Genomic DNA, 19,558 nt, shown 5'->3' on the forward strand with positions numbered 1-19,558 from the left:
GAAAAAAGTTAAGAAGACCTGTTGTAGAGGACATAGAAATGGCATTGCATTCTATCCAAGATTTTACACTTCATAGGTCTTTAACCATGGACATTCAAAACAATTTAAAGAAAGATTTTCATCCTAAATTATGTAGAGAATTCTCTCTTTTCTTTTATCATATACACTTTGTCAATATTAATAGAATCTTATTTGCTACAAATAGAAGAAACAGAAGTATTAATTCTGGAAGTCTAAAAGTCCATTCCAAATCATATAGTTCAACTGGAAGAGGCCATCTAAGTCATCTATTTTAACCTCTCATTTTTCTTTTGGGGATAAGTGATATAATTTTACTGGAAAGCTGAATTTACTAAACCAGAATCACACAGCTTCGTAGGCCTGTATTCAAGTTCAACTCCTTGAGTTCAAGTTCCCTATTCTTTCCACTGCCAAACACAATCTCTCTATGTAAAAGTCTATATGAAGAATCTTGTCTTTTGTCACACCAAAACATTTTGCAGCATCTGAATGAAAACTGATATCCTTTTGCTTATTCCTATTCAACCCATTTTTTGTTGTATGTTATATTTTTAAGATTTTAAAATACTATAAAAGCAATTTTAATTTTATTTGTTAAATAATAGCTTTTTATTTTCAAAATGTATGCAAAAATAGTTTCAGCATTCACCCTTACAAAACCTTGTGTTCCAAATTATTCTCCTTTTATTTCCCCCCAACAGCAAGTATCCAAAATATGTTAAACATGTACAATTCTTCTATACATATTTCCACATTTATCATACTCCACAAGAAAAAATCAGATCAAAAAGGAAAAAAAAAAAAGAGAGAGGAAAAAAAGCAAACAAACAATTATTGAGATTCAGAAGAAGACCCCAAAGATTGTGACTACAGACTGGTGTTGTGAGATGTTTCAAAAGAATTTTCAGGCTTGAACCCATATCCAAGTTAAGGGGCAAAGTTACTTGTAATTTTAACACCAATTGAAGTGGGCTAAGTCCCAAAAGAATTTAGCAAAGAACCAAAAGAGAGGAGATAAATTTATCCATGACATTGATATGTTAATTTTAGGGCCTACAGGTAGAACTGAGAGTGATCTAAGGAATTTGGTTATCAATGACCTGTAGATTATGTATTCTCCAATCAACAATGTTTGTAGGAATACTCTAAAGCCAAAACCCTTTAGACTTATAGACAGATTATCAGAACAATAGCACTGTAAGATTAGAGGGACTCAGGATCATTAGTATATCTTCCCTAAAGTATAAAGAAAGAAATATTATATTCTTAGGCCAGAAGACTTTTACAATCATTGATGGACAGATTGTTAGAACAATAGCACTCTAAGGTGGGGGGATTTCCGGATCACGGATTCTAAAGCCAGAAGACTTTAGAATTATTGACATTGTTAGAACAGAAGCAGTCTTAAATCAGAGGGGACTTCCTTACTGCCATTTCCTCTAGAAGGTATACTCTATCATTTTTCCCCTCTCAAGCAGTTTGATTCCCCCAAATTCATTTGGGACAAAGGGATGGAGTTCTCATCTTTTGGAGCAGCTTCATGCTGATAAGGGATGTAGAGCTTTCCCTGCCTAGTGGAATCCAGACTGAGTAGGGGAGGCATCCCACAAGTGGACTAAAAATGTAGAGGTCAAATATGAACAAAAAAAGGATAAATAAAAATTCGAGTTAGTATGGGGATTACTAGAGACAGTAACAAGAAACCCCACCCATCAGAACACTGTGGGGGGTAGATGAGGCTATCTTGAATGTCTCATCCAGACAGCTTTTTTAAGGGCAATTATCAAAGAACATTTTCCCCAAATCCCTGCTTTTGTCTCCTCAAAAGAGTAGGGGTAATGGGTAGAATAATGTGACATACTCAATAAAAGGAATGTTCAGGTGCAAGCACCATGCTATTTAAAAGGCATTAAACATTGGGCAGATAGGATGACATGGATAGTAGAGATAATAATTAATCTTAAAGGGTTTGATCTTCTTTAGCAAAAACCTCTGAGCCTTTTCAGTCTTTCAAGGGAAATCTTTTACTCAATAAGTATAGGTATCAACAAAAACCAAAAGCAGCTTGAAGCCCCTGAGAGGAGGTATATGTGTAAAATCCATGTGCCAGTCCTTCCTTGGGTATGTACCCCTCCTCCATATGGCTTTAGGATTGGAGGGGGGAGGGTTAACAGCCCTTTCAAGATTTACTTGGGCACAAACTGGGCAGGCCTGATGGATTCATTTAATTGTTTCTCCTAGCTTGACTAGTGACAATAGGTTTCCCAAGGGATTAGAGAGCATTTTTTTCCTATCTTTTGTCAAGCTACTTGATATAGGCCAAAGAGAAGTTTCCACTGACTGGCTTCTAGGATTAAAGGTTGGCCTGAAGGTATTTGAAACCCCAAAAAGGGAAAAGGATGTACCCCTTTTCTTTAGCAAGGGCTTGTTCCTGGAAGCTACATAAGAAGAGTATAGGAGTTGAGGAATTAAAGGTACCATGGTCAGAGACAGGCAGCAGCCCAGGCAGCAGAATCTGCAAGCCTGTTTCCCTTGGCCTTAAGTGCCCCCCCTTCTGTTGTCCTTTACAAAACATTTATTTATTTTTGCTGTAAAAAAGCCCCTTTCCAAATATCCCCATAAGCATACAAAACATGAAAGGCATATTTGTAATCAATAGAGATGATCACTCTCATTTCTTTCTCCAATTCTAAAGCTCTGGTGAAAGCAAAAATTCTCGGTACCTGGCAGGGATTAGAACCTTCAGTGCTGGTCTAGAATGAGCTTAGAAGCTTCCTCAATTAGATGGACCGTGGCGTCCACTGTTCTAAGGCAGGAGGGTCATCCCAAAGATAGCAAGGTTCTTTGAGAAGTAGGCAAGGGGTCTGGAAGAGGTTCCCAGTGGAGGAATGAGGACTTGACTTCTCCTCCTACAACATACAGCAAAAAAGACTTTAGGTAGGGCTAAGACTGGGACAGAGATTGCTTTAGCTTTCAGGGTCTTAAAAGCCTTGGCCTGCCCAGGGCCCCACTAGAGGAGAATTGTTTCAGGCATTAAATAGAAACACAGAGGGCTTGGCAACAACTAAAGTTAGGTATAAAATCCAGCCATGCCCAGGAAAGTACACAGCTGTTTCTTTGAGGAAGGTTCAGAAAGTGATAAACTTGCCTCCCCTCTGCTGTGAGCAAAAGGGATATGGGATTTATTTCTTGGCCCAAATACTCAACAGACTGATAGGCAACATGGGCCTTTAGACAAAGAAGCTTTATAGCATTGAGGGGCCTAGAAGTTAAGGGTTTTTATGGCTGCAACCAGAGAAGTCTCTTGGGTTGGGCTGCAGATCAAGATACCATCTATATACTAGATAGCCAGCGCCTGAACAAATATCTGGGGGCTGTCACAGATCCCCTGAACTCCCTCTATGTTATGGATGTTACTGTCCATGTTAATTGGTGGTGGTGTGGGGGGGTTACATTTCCCTGGATTTGCCCCTTCAAAGGCAAAGAGAAATTGTGAGTCTATGTAATAGTATTCATAAGAAAATATCTTTTAAGATCTAAGGTAGAAAAACATTGTGTCCCTTGGGCCCATACTTGTATTGGGCTCATGGCTTCTATTGACCATTTTCTCTAACTATAGAAATTTTCTATAAGAGGAAAAAGCAGGGACATGATTATAATAGCATCAAAACAGGTCCTTCAGGGCCTCAGCCTTAAAGCACATACATGACAGGATAAAGCATGCTAAGTTCTGACAACCAATCTTGTAGCAACAATTCCCCCTCAAAGCCAGGCTCAGGAATAATCAGGTGGAAAACAAAGAAATAGAACTGGGAAACTGAGTCAGAAGGATCCCACTTTAAACAGAGGCTAAGGTTGTCCTCCCAACTCTTGCCCAGATAAGACATTCACCTGTGACAGTTCAAGAAGCCATCTCTATGAATAACTTATGGCATTTCTCTCCAATTGTGAGTTACTGACTTAATGATCAGGCAATTGGATTCAAAATCAAGAGAATATTAGTTAAAGTCTGAAGAAATTCTACTAATTGCAACTTAGGGCTGGATACATTACTTTAAAAGCTTACCAGAACTTATTCATAGGAGATTTGGTTTAATATGTTTTTTATATGTTTAAACTTATCCTGGTGCAAAGCATTAGTCATTAAATAAGCTTATAGATTCTTAGTAAACATATTTCTTGTTTAGGGACTATACATCCTAAATAGGCTCATTTCTCAGGGCTGATGACCTTGCTTATCCTGATGGTTTCAAGAAAATTGGCAAGCTTACAAATTAAGAGAAGTTGGCTTAGACTGAAGAGAAGGGACTGAGCTTACTGTTGCCCACATCAACTATTCTTAGTGTTTTCATGGCCTGTGCTATTCAATTCCTCTCTCCACTTTGTGAAGGAGGAAAAGATGTTGCACACCTTATACATGGAGGTTAACTGTTAAAGCTTTCACCTCAACCCTCTTGTTTCCACATAGTAATTGCACATTTTAGGTTCAACATGATGTCAATAACTCCAAATAACTTAGTTAACAATTTTAGAATTTTCCTAATAGTCAGATAGTTTTAGCTGTAATTCCTGTTCTCTTAAATAAGTTTCCCTTTTGTTGTTTTAGGGAGAAAACAAAACAATTCTCAAAATTAAGATAGAACAGATTTTAAAATTTACTTTAGTTTACAAAATTCCTAAGTGCTAATTAAATGTTCTACACAAATCATTTCTATTTGGTGAGTCAAGAAAAGGGTTAAAGAGCCAAATTTTACTGACAGGGCCCTCAGAAGTCTAACTCTAGATAGCTCAAAAGAAGGATATTTGTTGCCATAGTTTTAAAAGTTTTAGCAAACTTCTTTTCTGTTTTCCTAAATCTCCCAAACTTTTAAATCTTCTGTTAATATTATCAGTGCAATTAGATTACAATTTACATATCCCCTTTAATACGCTTTGATAAAGCTCCTTTAAAAGTGCTTTTACTATCATATCTCAAATAACACATTTCACTGAACTGAATATATTTTCTTTCTCTTCCTCTCACCCCTTCATCCATGTATCCCTGCTGTAGTAAAGGAAGGAAGGAAGAAGGAAGTGTTGTGCCACAGTTCCCTTTTAATGTCCTGACCCAGTTTCCCTAATTGTCCTATTCAGTTACTCTGCCTCATAACCATTCCCTCTTAATGTTTGATGGGATAAAGGTCTTATATCTTAGACCTTAGGCTATAATCATTCCCTCTTAATGTTTTGATGGGATAAAGGTATTTATCCATTTTGGACAACATTAGAATATCAGGAGCCACTCTGGTACCTCCCTCTATTATGTCATCCTAGGTGCCTCCCCCCATTAGGTCATCCCCATCCAGATACCTCTCCCATTATGTCATTGTTCTAGTTACCCTATAAAAGAATCTTGTATCTGACATTCATGGCTGGATTCTTTGAAAGATAGACTCATTCAGCCCTGGGACCAAACCATGGATCCGTTTGGTCCCAGTAAATCTCTCCCTTTCAAATAAATTATTAAATTGTTCTCTAATCTCTCTCCTGCCTCAGTTTCACTGGCATTACAAAAGAGAAAGAGACAGTCCTCTATGCCCTGTGCTCCTGGAGAGGCCTTAATTTAGTTGAATTTGCTTTCAAATTATTTTACACACGCATATAAATCCTTTATTGGCATTGTATGTTGATCACATCTAAAAACTCATACAAAGTTTATCAAATATGAAGCAATTATATACAATATAGCAGTTTCATTTAGCATTTGTTTTATGCTAAGCACTTTTGCAATCTTGTGATCTTCACAATAGCAATTATTACTTCTCTTTACAAATCAGAAAACTGGGCAGAAATAAAATAATTTTCCATAAATTACATAGCTAATATATATCTACAATTGAAACAGAGAATTATGGGCTTATCAAATGCAGAGGCTGATTGGCTTTCTCACCTCACACTGCCAGGCTGGATGCTGCCAGGGGTACCCAGATTCTTCCCAAGCAGTTGCTAGACAAAACCTGCTAAAGGCTGGGATGACTGGTATGAGGATCTCCTGTTCATGGCAGTTTCAGGTGCCAATGCTCAGGAAATGCTGACCATAGAGCCTAACCCCCATTCTACTGACTTGGGGAGATATTTGGGCCAAATTATTGATACTTCCTGTATTTCTACAGATGAGGCAGAATTTGAGTTTCCCTATAGTTCCTTAGCATTCTCTTTTCTTAATCCAATCTGGGATGAAACAGATGAATTTAGCCTATATTCCTCTTGTTAGGAATCCTTGCAACTGGGATACATTCTGGACTTTGGGGAGTGGCAAGGAGAAGGTCTCTTAATACCTTCTGGGGTGCTTTCCCAAAAAGGTATTCTGGACAAAATAGGAGTCAAGGAAGGGTTAGCAAAAAGTTGCTATTTACCTAGTTTGTTTTTTCTTTTTTCTTTAAGACTGGAGTAAATTCCTGGAATTATCCATAATGTTTCAGGAATTTTTCTTGCCATCTTAAAATGGCTAATTGCCAAACTTCTTAACCATTGTTCTCAAATTTTTGAGAATCTGCTAAGACATTATTTTGCTGTTAATTTGCTAAATTTATTTCTGTAGCCCTCCAGCTTGGACAGAGCTGAGGTCCACAGGAAAAAGTTAGGTTTTTTGGCAGAGTCTAGTTCCAGTGAAAACAGAGTGTGAATCTGAAATGAATATCGAAAGCCAGGTAGATACTTTGCAATCCCTGTTTTTTTAATCTGAGAGCCAGGTTTATATACTTTTTAAACTAGTGTTAGATTAACACTACCTAAGTCCAGATGATGCCATATATATTCCAGGATTAATGCATAAACTATACTTTGACATTTCAGTATCCACCTTAACTATCAATACCAAAGTATTTATAAACAATGAACTAGAAATAGCATAGTTGTGATGCTCATCAATACTAACAGAATTATAAATAATTGTGATGTTTATTGATACCAAAGTACTTGTTGAAACTGCCTTGTTCTTGTCACATGCATTCTCCATCAAGATTATCTTAAATTATTACCCATGTATATATCTTGTATAAAAAAATTATCCTAAATTTATCTCAAATATATCTTATAATTCATTGTTAGGGAGATGATGAGCCAATGTTTTGAATTGCTTGCCTTAATAGAGAGCAGGTCTCATGTAATGCCTGGACCTGACTCTTGCCATTCATGGACTTATTCAATACTGGCCTTCTTCAGCCTTTTCCCTTTTTGAAGTAGGAGACAAGGATGTTATTAAATCTTTCTCAGTATTCTAACTACAGCATAATTTTTTTTCTTGCTGACTGTTTTAAATATTTTCAAGTAACAGAATCTCTCACAGAACACACACAACATATTCTGCACAGAGACACAGACACAAACAAAAATGACTTGAAAGAAGACTGTCCCATCTTTGGCAAAAGTAATGCTCTAGCGCCTTGTCTCCTCTAACATCCCAGAGAAGGTGGAAAGGTAGCAAAAATTCCATAAGAACCTTGCTGAAAATTGCAAGAATTTCAAATTCTGGGCATCCCTAGTCAAGGAAACAGAGCATGGAGCTCACAATGATTCAAATAAACCTTGTTTGGGCTCTCTCAGCCATAGGATTGAAGGAGAAAAAAAATGAGGGGCTTACCTTGACAAGGAAGAAATTAAGCCAGGGGAAGCCAGATTTTCCCTATACTGGGCCACCAAGTATTGAGGTTCAGAAGGAGACCCCAAAAGGTTGGGGTTACAGATTGTTTTCACAAAATGTCTCAGAAGAATTTGCAGGCTTGAACTCATCTCCAATTCAAGAGGCAAAGTTTATTGTAATTGTAACATTAGTTGAAGTGGGCTAAGTTCCAAAATAATTTAGTAAAGAACCAAAAGATAGAAGACAAATTTATCTAGTTCTTCATGTCATTGATATGCTCCAACTGAGGAGTGGTCTCAGGTATTTGGTTATCACTGACATCAGATTACATATCTGATAGTTATCAATGTTTATAAAACTATTCTACAGCCAAAAGGCTTTAGAATCATTGACAGATTATCAGAACAATAGTATTCTAAGGTCAGAAGGTCTCAGTATCATTAATATATCTTCCACAAAGTCTAAGGGAAGAAATATTATATTCCTAGGCCAGAAGACTTTTACAATTATTGATGAACAGATTGTTAGAATAATAACTCTCTAAGGTCAGTATCACTGATTCTAAAGTCACAAGACTTTAGAATCATTGATAGATTGTTAAAACAGAAACACTCTAAGGACAGGGGAACCTCCTTACTATTGTTTCCCCAGAAGTTATACTCCATCACAACCACAAAAAGGGTGAAAATACTATGTTGTGATCCACATTCAGTCCTTAGAGTCTTCTTTCTGGATGCAGCTGGCTTTCTCCATCACCAGTCTATTGAAATTGACCTGAATCCCTGTTGTGACTAGCACCACACAAAATGGGTTAGTGGTGGTTGAAACTAAGGAGACAGAGTTGCTGATAATTCAACAGAACCATTTAATAATAATCATTCTACTTATATATCTTAAAACCATATGTTATTATGAAAAGCATTGTTCTTTGACCAACCCTAGTTCCTATTTTCTATGATCTAATTTTCTGAAGAATATTCTTATTTTCTGGAGACTTAATCTTATGTAAAGTTCATAATACCCTAGTAAATGTGGCAGGACCTTATGTTTTCTCATAATTTCAAGCTTAAATGGGTGCATTTAAGGGAGAGAAGAGGGGAAAATCCCAGTTACTTGAAGTCTCTAGCTTCCTGATAGTTCTCTAGAAATCCTCTCATTGTTGAAAAGAGTCAAGTCATCACAGGTAATAATAACATAATCTTATTGTTGCTGTGTACAATATTGGTTCTACTGACAACAAATTAGTATCAGTTCATGTAAGTCTCTCCAGGCCTGAAAAGCAATTTTTAATCAGAATCCTGTAAAGGGCTGAAACTATTAAAAGATGTGCTTGAATCAGACAACCGAGCACTTAAGGCTAGTTACCAATTGGACAATAACTATTAGCATATGTTTGGAATTTCTCTTCTCTCAGTTAATGCTGACTCAATGCTTGAGGTTAAGAGAATTGTAGGTAAGGATTAGGGCCTGGAGTGAGAGAAGCTAGAGAACTTCACTTGGCCGCAGGACAGAGAGAAAAAAAGTGTGGAGATTCTGAACTCTAGATCCTTTGCAAAACTGAAGTCTGTATCTTTCACTTCTCCCCCTCAAGTCCAAGAAGTTTTGCTTATCCTGACTCTAGCTGATCCTGAGGCCTCCAGGGTAGCCCAGACATCACAGAATCCCAAAAAAAGTGATATTGTTCTAATAGCACATTCATACTTCTTCAAACTGTTAAAACAATTTTTAAAATGCTTTTCTTTTTATCATTTCAAGGATTAACAAACTGGGATCTGGCAATGACTTTGAAGTCTTTTTCCATAGACTTGGCATTCCTTCAGGCAGAGCTCGTTATACTAAAAATTGGGTAAGCTTGAACACCACAATGACTTTTGATTCCCTCTCTGCATTTTCTACCATGCATGATCATTCCAAACAACCTAGCTAAAATTTGTTCTGTTAATCTGACACCTCACAAAATATTAATTTAGAATATATGTTTTTTAATTTTAGAATAAAATTCCCATATCCCATCTTGGAAGATTTTCTTATCTTCCACTTGAGATCAGAGCTCATAATGAAAATAGTGATATGTAACAAGCTTTTTGAGGGAAAAAAACTGTTTCAATTTTTTCTTTATATCCCCTTAGCCTAGAAAAGTATTTTCCATAGAATAGATTCTTTATATATATATATTGAATTTATAGTTGGTCTGGGCTGTAAATGATAATAATAATTCCTAATATAAACTTTGTTATAAGATTCAAATGAAGTAAATAAAATTTAAAATGCCATATAAACTGTCTATAATTATTATTACTAATAGTTATGTCAAATGTGATTCATTAGCAACAATATAATAATTTCCCTAGCTATAAGAATCTTAAAGGAGGAAGGTATCTGGGACAATTTAACTTAAACCAGGGAAATTAAGGCCCGAAGATATTGTCATTTCTTCAAAATTACACAGGTAGTCAAAGGAAAAACAACTTCTGAAACCCAATTCTGCCAACTGCTTGCCCTGTTTTCCATTAATAAAAACTTAATGAAATTTAAAAAATTATTTTTTGTACTTAAAACTTTAGATCTGTTTGATCTCTGCAGAAACAACATCCCATTTTGTGTTGTGATCTTTTAGTTTGTAATCAGTCTAATATTATTAATATTTACATCAATGAAAAAGTTGCATTAGGTAAGCATTATCACATTTTTTTTCAGTATGTTATTATTTTCAATTCAATTTCAATTCAACAAGAATTTTTTAAGAACATACAAGGAGAAAAATGAAACATTTCAAGCTTGCAAAAAGCTAAGAGTAATTTTAGATGCTTGTTGAGAAAACACTGAGAAGAGGTGGGGGTGGAGGGAAAAAGGGATAAACAAAGATAACATGTTTGAGGAGGATTTGAGATGAAACTTAAGAAAACCAAAGATTGGGGCAGCTAGGTGGTGCAGTGGATAGAGTACCAGTCCTGAATTCAGGAGGACCCGAGTTCAAATCTGGTCTTAGACACTTAACACTTCCTAGCTGTGTGACCCTGGGCAAGTCACTTAACCCCAGCCTCGGAAAAAAATAAAAATAAAAAAAATAAAGAAAATCAAGGATTGAAAGACAGAGAAGAGTTTTTTTTCGGCGACTGGCCAAGAAATTTAATTAGATACTTTTTGCTGTTCAGCCCCATATTATTTTATTAGGTGTTGTGTTTCAAAAACTGATAATTTTTTTTTCTTACATTTATAGAAAACAGACAGATACAGCAGCTATCCAGTATATCACAGTGTCTATGAAACTTATGAAATAGTGGAAAATTTTTATGACCCCACTTTTAAGAATCACCTTGTAGTGGCTCAGGTCCGAGGAGGCATCCTTTTTGAATTGGCCGACTCCATCGTTCTCCCTCTGGATTGTCAAGACTATGCCAAAGTTTTACAAAAATATGTTAGCAGCATTTATGAACTGGCTCAGAAATATCCAGAAGAACTGCAAGAATACAACGTATCTTTTGGTATGTGATATGATCAAAACACTTTTTTCCTGGAATTTCTTATCCTAGGATCTTAGAACTAAAGCTAGAGGGAGACCATTAATGACCATGGTTATTGTGCAAAAACTTAGCAGGAAGTACTAATCATATAGTATATAATTGTAGCATTTCGTATACAGTAGTTACTTTTTATTCCTTTTACTTATCAATAGAAATGTATCATCCTCTTCATTCACGACTTTTTTACTGTAGCCTATAAACTCCAAGAAGATAGAGACTAGATTTTTATGATTCTTTCTGTACAGCTCTTGCCAAAATGTCATGGATAATTAAACTTTTAATGATTAGATGCTCTTTATTCCAGACCCACTTTTCTCAGCAGTGAAGAATTTTACAGAAACAAGTACTAATTTCAGCAAGAGAGTGCAAGATTTAGACACAAACAAGTGAGTAGAACATGAAAATATTCTAAGCATAGGTAATTGTATGAGTGACATATGAACATATCCTAAGCATAGTTAAACAGTAGAGATCCAGTCTGACACACTGAATATGCACTTGTCTTAGTAAAGTAAAGGAGGCCATGGGTTACAAATCATTTAGCCTCTCATTGTTCCAAACAATTAAAAGTATAGGTTAATGAAAACTGTGATTCTATATTATATAATGAATATTAGGGGGAGTTGAAATGCTGGGAATTTTCAACATTAAGTAAATTACAAAGGAAATAAGTAGGAATAATCTCATATTATTCAGATATTCAAATAGTTCCATGACCTCATCAATTCAGGATAGTCCTTTAATAATGTAAGGGTAGTGCTGTTAATTTGTTTAACATATATAGAAAAAGAAGTCCAAGCATCACATTTAAAACAATCTGAATTGTTAATATTTTCCACAACACTTTCTTAAAGCCTAGACAATCAACAAAATAATAATTCAATCTGTATTTTTTAAAGCATTTGCCAGTTTCCAAGGCATAAATGCCCACACTGAAAATTTAAGAAGCTGATCCAAATTTGTTCTAACATATCCCTGAATCCTTTGCCATCCCATCCCTTCTGATTCTTGCCCTAGTTCTTCCAAAAATTTTCAACAGTGGATCCCTCGGACATGCTAATGACTTCTTGCTTTTCTCCCAACATCAAAAAGATGCCAGATGAGTACTCTGGCTGTTTACCTGTCATCCTTCCCTATTAGCTATTTAACCCACTTGTATTATCAATGTTAAAATAGTCTTTTGGTATCAGTGCCTATTTATCAAATAAATAATAAGACTTACTAAGTATTTATTGTGTGCCAGTCTCTATAGTGAGAATACAAAAAGCAAAGCAAAGTAGATGCTGCCCTGAAAGAGCTCACTTAACAAAAAAGTTTGACTTCCTAGTCTTTCCTCATGGTACATATTTGTATGACTTTTCTGGGCCTCAATTTTATCATTTGAGAAATGAGAATATTTGGCCTGCATGACCTTTAAGGCCCCTTCTTGTATCTTCATTCTGACTTTATGGATCTAATTTTATGCTCTCCTTGGCCCATGACCACCAAGCTTACTACCTGCTCCCCCAGCCAACTGCCTCCTCATTGCTTTCTGTTTGCATTATTTTATAAATGCAGAAACTGACATCAGTGGAAATTGTATGATATGAGCAAGGATTACAGAACTAGAATTTGAATTTAGGCCCCTTGACTCTAAATGCAGCACTTTTTGCTCTACCATAGAGTAAAACTTACTGAAGTATGGATCCCATATGGAGTCATATAACTGAATGTAGGGATCATAAAAAATGTGGTAATGGTAAAAGGTTTCTGAATGCAAAGGCAAAATATTGATTCAAAATCAGATGCACAATGAATCTGAAGTGTTTCCAGAAGCATGTGATAACTATGTTGCATCACAGTACTTCACTGCAGCCTTGGTTCTGAACACACATTTTGCACTATGCATGTATGAATAGAAACAACAGCTCAGATTCTAGAAGGGGTCATGAAAAATTTCCCAGGTGAAATGGGATCACGAATAGAAAAAGTTTAAGAAACCTTGGTGTTGAAGACATTTCATTTGCTCATAGTGAAAATAATTTGTCCAAAGAAAATTCCTTTCAAATACCAAAGTTATGACATTAATAGGTCCTCTTTGAGACTTTACACTATATTTGGTTCATATATTAATTGTCAGCTATGTTACTCACACCATAATACTCTTCCTAATGCTCTATCTCCTACTTTCAGCCTTCAAGAGAGATTTATAGATAAGGTTTTAATTTCTGATGTGGAATTTAAACATGTACATTTACATGGCTTAGATGTAATTTTCACTTAAATTAGCCAAATATTTACACTTCTCTATTTCATGAGAATTTCATGATGCTTGGGGTGACTTTACTTCAAAGTGTATGGCTGAAGGACATAGGATTTAGAGTCAGAAGATCTCTCTTTGAATTCCACTTTTGGAAGAACAAAATCCAGAACAGGTCCACTGGGCTTTGCCCATATTATTGATACCCAAGGGAATACAGTTCCTCCCCATGGTAACATAGAGGCACTACTGTCTTTGCACTTGTTAGAGATAGCTGTCCTGGAACTTTGTCATCTTCCACTGCCTTCTCTTACATCTTCTCAATGCCAGCATCCCCTTATAAAAGAGCCCTTTTCTGGGAATACACTTTCTTAATTATAACCACTGGAAACTATAGGCATTCCTTGGAGGAATAGGCTATTCCTTTTCCAGGTTCTAATATGCCTGTTCTTTGACTGGCTATTTGTCTATTTTCAAATATGCTCTTTCACTGCTGCTGTTCCTGCTCACTCTGCCATGTTTTTCCCCATTAATATCCTTCATCCCTGGGAAAATTTGGGCCCACTCTTTGAGTGAAACATATTCCTTCAAAATCTAGCTCTAACCTTATCTAAATCATTAAACCAGTCTCAGCCCCAATTTCATCCGCTATAAAATGAAGAGATTTGACTTGATGACATCCAGAATGTTCTAAACACTATTATTCTGTTCTTTAAATTCATTAGTCTGTGATATATCCATTTCTTGGGACTTTATATAAAGTCTATTGGCCTAATCAATAAACCTTTTCAGACAACTACAGCATCAGATGAGAGACAAGATATCTGATTTTCTGTTTGTCCTTAGATTCCTTTTGCCTTTTTAAGATATTCTAGAACCTAAGTTCTGATGACCTTGGCCTTTAGAACTAAGAGTTACCTTGTACTATGACAAGGCAAGGGAAGAAGAGCTAGATTTTAGAAGCCACATTTGCTTTACTTTTATTGTGCATGAAGCTACCTGGCTTAAAATGTTTATTTTGAAATATGTTGAAATATATTTCCTTACCTTTTTTAGCCCAATTTCCGTGAGAATTATCAATGATCAGCTAATGTTTTTAGAAAGATCCTTTATTGATCCTCTTGGATTGCCTGGAAGCCCATTCTATAGGTAAGAAGGGGAAAAAAGTCTACTACAGCTTCTTATATATATATATATATATTTTTTTTTTTTTTTTTTCAAATGTCAACCTTTGGGAAAAGTTTCAGAGGATAATATCTGAGAATGAAATGAAATAAGTATTTTTTAAAATTATTACTCACACATTTTTTTCTGGTGATTACTCTTTCGCAAAAAATATTCCTTAGAGGTAATATGAATTTACAGCTTCATTTTTAATGCTTTGAAAATAGTGTAAACGTAGAGACAGTTATAATAAGGGTTAGACGTGGCTTTCCCAATGTCGAAGTTCTAGAATTCAATCAGGAAATTCTCATTTCTTTGTTCGAACTCAGATGTTTGTGCCTTCTGAGGAATACATAGAATACCACATGCATAATTGTTAAGAAACTCATCAATGAACAAAAGAATAACAACTTTTGATTTTGGAGTGTGGGAAATTTGTTTTCTTTGTTTTTGTTTGGGAGCATTATTTTAATGCTCATGAAAGAATAGGCTAAAGGAACTGGGGATTTTTAGCTTAAGATGACAATAACAAAATAAAATGACATAAATACACATTAACTGTTTATTATATATATATAGACCCTTGTGCTAGGCTTCATAGGAAGCATAAACTTTAAATAGTTGGATAAGGCAAAATTACAGAAACAGATATATATAATATCTAATGCACAATGAGGGAATTCAAGAAATGGCAAACATAGTCTCATATAAAGTCTGAGGGGGAAGATTATTACAAAGTGGGAGAAATCAGGGAAGACTTCATTGAGGATTTGCTATGATTCTGACTTCAACTAATGTAAAATCTGCTGTGCCAAAAAGAAATGAAGCTTCTTTTTTAACTGGAGGCAGAACTGTGCACAATGAGTTGAAATATTCAAAAGAAGAATAAAAAAAATTGTTTCCTATCACTTGGCCTTTAAACAGAAGCTGATAACCACTGAGAGGTATATTGTAGAGTTGAGGGGAAGAAAAATGGAGTAGATAGCCTCTTAGATCCCTTCTCAGTTCTGAGATAGAAAGATTCTTTAATGTATCATTTGCTTTCTAGTAATTTGGGGATCTACCAAACTCATTTGATTAGACTATCATATCAATCCAAGCCAAAGTTGCAAATTTAATGAGTCTGTGAATTAACATTTACTAAGTATTTATGTTGCTCTTGTTGCTCATGTTGCTCTTAAGTGTAATACAAAGAAAGAAAAAACACAACAAAATCAAGAGATACCATCCTCAAGAAACTCAGAATCTAATGTGGGAGATAAAATGCAAATATAGATATCAAGGTATAGAAATATAAACGTAGAGGGAGAGAGAAAGGGGGGGAGGAAGGGAGAGACAGAGACAGACAGATACTGACTATATATCTATAAAATCACAAAAAAGATAAATTGGCAGAAGAGAAAAATTGTCTCTAGGCCACAAAACTATAATCCTTAGGTTATATAACTTTTTCATCTATTCAAGCTGTTGGTCACAAACAGGTTTTATTGAGGAACTATGAATATGTAGTTTAGCCAAATCACTCTCCACTACTGCATCATAGTATTTAGAGCTCTAGTGAATATTAGGGCTCAATTAATACAACTTTTTAATTTTTCCAATGATAGAACAGACTGATATAATGAGTTACTTAGAGGAACAAAAGGAACAAGAAATAGAACCAGAAATCAAACCTATGTTCTGAGAGATGCTGAATCAGCAATACAAATTCAAATCTTGATTTAGACACTTGGGCAAGTTAATTAGTACCCATCAGCCTCACTTCCTCATCAATTCATCAAGAGAATTGAGTCCAATTTTCTGAGCTCCTTTCTAGCTCTGTCTCCCCTCTTCTGTATCCACTATAACACACAGCTTAAATATTACTTCATAGACTATAAAGTTTGAAAGGAATTTATAAATATCCTAGAGTTCAACCCTCTCAAATGTACAGCTCAAAGCCCATGGTCTTCTAGCATGATAATTTGACACAGTCATCTTCTAAAAGGACTGGGATTTCCCTCTCCCTCTTCCCACAACCAAAGAATAGTGAATACTATAGTCAGTGTTCATTTTCAAACAAGAGCTTAAATTTTTTATTGAACAGATATTCATAAAATTGTATTTTACCAACAGGCACATCATCTTTGCTCCAAGTAGTCATAACAAGTATGCTGGGGAGGCATTCCCAGGAATTTATGATGCTCTCTTTGATATTGAAAACAAAAAAAATCCTTCAAAGGCCTGGGCAGAAGTCAAGAAGCAGATTTCTGTTGCAGCCTTCACAGTGCAAGCTGCCGCAGGTTCTCTGAAGGAAGTCGCATAAAAGCTAGAGCAAGGGATCACTTGTAAAAACTGAACATCTTTTAGAAAACACCCAACAGCAAAATAGATGCCCATCCTTGGGGAAGACCTCTACAAAATGATTTTGGAATGTAGTGCAATATTATTGTGATATAAGAAATGATGATTATGAAGAATCCAGTGAACCATGAGAAGATTTGTATGAAATGATGCAGAGTGGAGCAAGAAAAACCAGAAGAACAGTACCCACAATGCTTGTAATAATCTAAATGAAAAGAATATTAAATGGAAATCAAATTCGGAGTACTCTTGGTTCCAAAGAATAGGTAATGAAACCTAGTTTTCTTCTGACAGGTAGGAATAGAAAAGGAAAATATAGCACCAGAATACTGAATTTTCTACCAAATGTAAACTGACTGTTTTTACCTATTTCCTTTAAGAGGAAGGTTCAATAATGAGCAGGAGAGCTAATATCAGCAATGATGTTTATGTAAAAAAACAAAAGATATTAACATTTTTTTTTAAAATACGGGGGTTCAATAATGTTTGGCAGAAGAGAGGGGTCATGCAAAAATATCAATATAATGTATCAATAAAATTAACATCTTTTTTAAAGAAAAAGGTGCTTTAGTTTATCCTAATATGGTTAGAGTGAACTCATTTCTGTGAGAACTCAATGGAATCCTTTATTGATAGTTTGCCATTTTAAGGGCCTCAAAACATGTATGGAATTCATGCTTATTCCATTATTGTTTAAGAACATTTAGAAATTAATCTCAATTTTAAAATATAATTTGAGGAACATCCAGAAAGAGAAGATTAACCTAGCACAGAATATTTTGGTAAATCACATTTTCTGATTAATAAATAATAATTAAAATACAAAGATACATGTAAAAAGCTTGGCATAATGGCTGAAGGGCTAGCCTTGGAATTAGAAAACTTTCTGAAATACTTAACTGCTTAATGTTCTTGGCAATTTTCTCAGATTATAAATTATAGAAAGTTGCTCATCTGTATCTGTGGAAAGAATTGTCCACAAATACCAGGAGGTCTATACAGTGTTAAAATCACAAGTCCAGACTCCATTCCCTTCTTCTCCCCTTTACCCAAAATATACATAGTACAAATACTATGCTGTTATGGTAGAACATAGAAGGATTTGGGAGCAAGGATACCTAAGCCTTAGTCTTAAATTCTGCCAAAAACTAACTCTATGATTTTGGACAACTGATTTATTCTCTTTAGGCCTCCTTTTCTATTCTACAAAATGATCTTTAAAGTCCCTATAAGCTTATAGTCCACTAAAGCCTCCTGTTATTTTGGAATTTTTTGGCCATGTTTCATCCATAATGTAATTGTAATCTTTATTTATCTAGCTAGGCTAGTCCTCATAGGACACATATAATCTCATCAATCAACTTGTCCAGAACTCCTGTTCTGCATGGTAGGACAAGCAAGTCTTCAGCTACTAACTAACCCAGTCACTTATATCAAAGGATGATTTTAGTGAGGCAGTTCAGCGCATTTTTAAGAACTCTGGACTTGAAGTTATGAAAAGTTCCTAACCCTGTCATTTATTAGCTATGTGACAAGTGGCAAATCACTTAATCAGAGCTAAGTCTCAAGTTTCCTCAACTTTGAATGGACATGATACTTGAAGTGTCTACCCCACAGGGTTGTCTTGAGGCTAAAATTTAATAATGTATGTAAAACATTTTACATACTTTAAAGTGCTTATATAAAGATCAATCATCATCATCATCTGCATCATTTTTGTTGTTATGTTGCCTAGAAGATAATTTTATCTTCAGTTCATATCTCACATACCCTCCATGATACTTCCTATATCCACAGCTAATGATATTGTTGTTTTAACCCAACATTCTTTCTTACTAATCCCCTATGGTCCATTCATCCCAATTTAAATTCATCCTCCATATCTAATAACATTAATCTTTCTCCAATGCCCTTCTCATCTTAATGTTCTGAAGCAATCCAAGTATAGCTTTTTATTGGGTATCAAATCCACACAGTTGTCACTGGGACCAAGAAACATCTGTTCAAGATTCCTGTAAACATCTTTGGTTAAATTGTGAAACTATTGGCTGAACTGCAACTGAGCCTTATAGATCACTACTGAGATGCAGTGATAGGTTCTTACTCAGGATAGTCCTTTGGTATTATCATTGAAATGCTGTGCTAAAAGGACCTTGGGTTAGATTTCTTGCTGCATTTCTTATGCTTTTTAAGTCCCACCACTCTATAGATAATATGCATATAATGCTAGACTTGGAATTAGGAAGACCTGAGTTCAAAACACAATGTTTATTAATGGTGTAATACTAATCAAGTCACTTATCCTGTCAGTGTTTCAGTTTCCTCACCTGAACAATAGAGATAATTATAGCATCTTCATCATAGAATTGTTGTCAGAATGAAGTGAGATAATACATGTGAAATGTTCTAAAGTATTAATAAATGTGATCCATTATTTCTGTATTTTTTGTTATGTTGTATAATAAAATCAGATTAAAATCTGGTTCAAAATTTATTCAAAAAGTACTGTTCTATATAAGGGTTAAGCCACTTCAAGAAAATAATATCAGAAAATCTGTATCCAAAGTAATTTTCCAACAATCCCACATAGAGAGAAAACAAGGATAACATAAGGGTAATCCTCTTCATTCTTGACTGAATTTGGGG

General features: G+C 35.2%; 1 protein-coding gene across 2 annotated transcripts in view; it reads left to right on the forward strand.

The window, feature by feature from the left end:
* Positions 1–19,354, forward strand: part of LOC141563496 (glutamate carboxypeptidase 2-like) — a 111,363-nt gene extending 92,009 nt beyond the window's left edge. For both annotated transcript variants that reach the window (XM_074304695.1, XM_074304696.1), the window contains 5 exons: positions 9,398–9,488; positions 10,863–11,127; positions 11,471–11,552; positions 14,462–14,554; positions 16,685–19,354. In XM_074304695.1, the coding sequence (XP_074160796.1) occupies positions 9,398–9,488; positions 10,863–11,127; positions 11,471–11,552; positions 14,462–14,554; positions 16,685–16,874 (721 nt within the window). In that variant the 3' untranslated portion in view covers positions 16,875–19,354. The remainder of the gene's footprint in view (positions 1–9,397; positions 9,489–10,862; positions 11,128–11,470; positions 11,553–14,461; positions 14,555–16,684) is intronic.
* The last annotated feature ends 204 nt before the right edge of the window (positions 19,355–19,558 follow it).

Source organism: Sminthopsis crassicaudata, chromosome 3, assembly GCF_048593235.1.
Source record: "Sminthopsis crassicaudata isolate SCR6 chromosome 3, ASM4859323v1, whole genome shotgun sequence".
NCBI classification, from domain to species: domain Eukaryota; kingdom Metazoa; phylum Chordata; class Mammalia; order Dasyuromorphia; family Dasyuridae; genus Sminthopsis; species Sminthopsis crassicaudata.